The sequence below is a fragment of the Nematolebias whitei genome, chromosome 21, assembly GCF_014905685.2.
Source record: "Nematolebias whitei isolate Nwh7 chromosome 21, NemWhi1, whole genome shotgun sequence".
NCBI classification, from domain to species: domain Eukaryota; kingdom Metazoa; phylum Chordata; class Actinopteri; order Cyprinodontiformes; family Rivulidae; genus Nematolebias; species Nematolebias whitei.
This window is the reverse complement of record NC_056518.1, coordinates 31709050-31712004: the sequence shown is the minus strand read 5'-3', so window position 1 is coordinate 31712004 and position 2955 is coordinate 31709050. Positions and strand designations below refer to the sequence as shown.

The 2955-nt window shown below is 47.8% G+C and overlaps 1 protein-coding gene across 1 annotated transcript in view; it reads right to left on the bottom strand.

The window, feature by feature from the left end:
* Positions 1-2239, bottom strand: part of LOC119427066 (tetratricopeptide repeat protein 9A) — a 3763-nt gene extending 1524 nt beyond the window's left edge. The window contains exons 1-2 of the mRNA XM_037694645.1: positions 1705-2239; positions 80-262 (exon numbers count right to left, since the gene is read on the bottom strand). Coding sequence (XP_037550573.1) covers positions 80-262; positions 1705-2122 — 601 coding nt within the window. The 5' untranslated portion in view covers positions 2123-2239. The remainder of the gene's footprint in view (positions 1-79; positions 263-1704) is intronic.
* Between the last annotated feature and the right edge of the window lie 716 nt (positions 2240-2955).

Sequence of the window (2955 nt, the reverse complement as noted above, 5' to 3'; positions counted from 1 at the left end):
TGACATGTAGTACTAGTGTACATGCTGGTACTCCTGACCTTTGACATGTAGTACTAGTGTACATGCTGGTACTCCTGACCTGACGGCTCCTGTTTGTGTGACTCCTTCAGGTAGTCCAGGGCCTTCTGGAAGTCTCCAAGGTGGTAGTAGGCCACTCCAGACCTGTAAAGAGCTTTGAAGTTCTTTCCTTCTTTGTGAAGGACTTTCAGGCAGTACTCCTTCACTCGCTCGTAGTTCACCAACTCCATTTGCAGAAGACACGCTGGAACAGAAGTAGAAGCAGGAGAGAATGGAGTTTGACTATTTTTTGTGTGATGTGGAGTAAAACAGTTGGAGCAGGTATACCAGCATGATGTGAACCTGGTGGTGGAAGTGAATGGGTGAATCCAACATTTTTCAGTCTGGTCATATGGATAGTTTCTTTTTTTCTGAAATGTTTCACCTTCCATCCAGAAGGCTTCATCAGTCAAGGAAAATCGCAACCCAAAACTGATTCTTCCCCCAACAGCTTACTCCAAAGTGGAACAAACCAGTTATGTTGGTGTTAAGATGGTGTCTTTGGCACGCCCCCTCCTCCATTGCCGGCCCTCTTCCTTGTTGACGGTAGTGTCAAACATGGTTCAAAACCAACAAAGTCCATGCTCAATAATCCAGGGATGATGATGATGATACTTTATTTATAAAGCCCTTTTTAAAACCACCACAGCTGCCACAAAGTGCTGTACATATAAAATCAAGAACATTTAAACACAACAGTTGTTAAAACACTAAGATCAATTAAAAAAATAATCGGTGCAGAGCAAAATTCAGTCTGTGCTAAAAGCCAGGGAGTAAAAATGTGTTTAAGAGTTTTAAAACTGGACAGTGAAGGGGCTCGTCTGATGGGAAGAGGGAGATCGTTCCACAGTCTTGGAGCAGCAACAGAAAAAGCTCTGTCCCCTCTGAGCCTCCGTTTGGACCTCGGCACCTCCAGGAGCAGCTGATCAGCTGATCTGAGGCACCGAGCAGGAGAGTAGGGTGAAGCAGCTCAGAGGTAGAATGGGGCAAGACCATTAAACAATCCAACAATTTTCACTCGGTCATCTGGATAATTTCTTTTTTTGTGCTGAAACGTTTCACCTTCCATCCAGAAGGCTTCATCAGTTTTGAACCAGTTTGACACGACTGTCAAGTAAGAGGGCTGGCACCGGAGGAGGGGGCGTGCCATAGAGACCATCTTAGCACCAACATAACTGGTTTGTTCCACTTTTGGGGTAAGCTGTTAGGGGGAAGAATCAGTTTTTGGTTGTGTGTTTCCTTGACTGATGAAACCTTCTGGATGGAAGATGAAATGTTTCAGCAAAAAAATAAACTGTCCAGATGACCCGACTGTCGCAAACGGGTTTTTGGATTCTTAATATGCCAGACACGAGTGCAAAAACAAGAACAGTTTATTTATTTTTGCTGCTGGTTGCTGGAGTCAGGGTCCAAAAATTAATCCAAAAAAGGGTGATCCATGACTATTACACTGACTGAAAAATTGTTGGCTTGTATACCTGGATTATTGAGCATGGACTTTGTTGGAATGGGTGAATTGTTAAGCCGGATGTGAGCCTGAGGGTGGAAGTGAATGGGTGAATGTAGCGGTCTGCTGTTGATTTTGACTCATGGTGGAGTCATGGTGGAGGTAAAACCTGCAGCGTGTGGAGGAAGCTCGACTCTTACCGGCCAAACTGTTGTAACACTCCAGCTCTGCATTCTCCATGGCTCCTTTCTGCTCATCTGTCAGCGTGCTGGACCTGCTGATGGGGGGCAGGAGGGGGGCCGGGGACTCTGGCTCCCCCAGCAGCCTGCACAGCCCCTTGATCTCCAGCAGTGCGCGGTGGTATTTTCCTATGGCCTCTCGGTACTTCTTGTCCTTGTAGCACTGGGTGCCCTGGCTCTTGAAGTCCAGCGCGCGCCTCACTGCGTCCGCCGGCTCGTTCTGGGCTGGCTGCTTCAGCATCGAGCTTCCATGATGCCTCTGCTGCTGATGCCTGGGATCCTTGGAGCGGCTGCTGCTGTTGGGAGGCTGCGCGCGCTGCTGCAGCCTGGGGGAGCCGCCGCCCACCCTGCCTTCGAGCCCGGCCTGGAGCACGCTCATGTCGGACAGAAGAGCTCGGCTGGACAGCACGATCTCACTGCATCCTTCCTGCCCGATGATGGGCCCTCGATGCACGTCCTCTGTGCGCAAACCCTGCGCGCGGCGCGGCGCGTGCTCCTCTGTAGGCTGCGGCCGTGATGATTAACCAGACAGCTGATTGGTCCGAATCATCAGGAGGCGAGCTTCCACCAGATCCCCCAACCTGACCGAACAAAACCTGTTTCATAATGATGATATTATTATTATTATTAGTAGTATTAGTATTAGTATTAGTATTAGTATTAGTATTAGTATTGTTATTGTTATTATTATTATAAATTCTGTGATTCATATTAATAATTGATGATGATGATGATGATGCCTCCATTATCTTTATCTGCTTCTCCTTTTTGGGTCTTGGGGGTCACTGGTGCCGTCTCCAGCAGTCCACTGTGTGAGAGGCAGGAGACACCCTGGACACCCAGTCCATCACAGGGACACATAAACGAGACGAGCAAACCATTCTCTCTCACACACCTAACATGCATGCTTTTGGTATGTGGGAGGAAACTGGAGCACCTGGAGAAAACCCACGCAGCACAGAGAGAACATGCAAACTCCACCCAGAATGGCTCCTGGACCGGGATTTAATACATTTTATTTGGAGGCACCTTTCATGGAACTCAGGGACAAAATGGTGAATGGACTATGCAGCTCCTTTCTATCTAATCCAGATACTCAAAGCTCTTTACAACACAATCTGTGTTCTCATATACCGCCACACACACATTCATACAGCACTCTACTACACACACACGCATTCATACAGCACTCTACTACACACACACACGCAT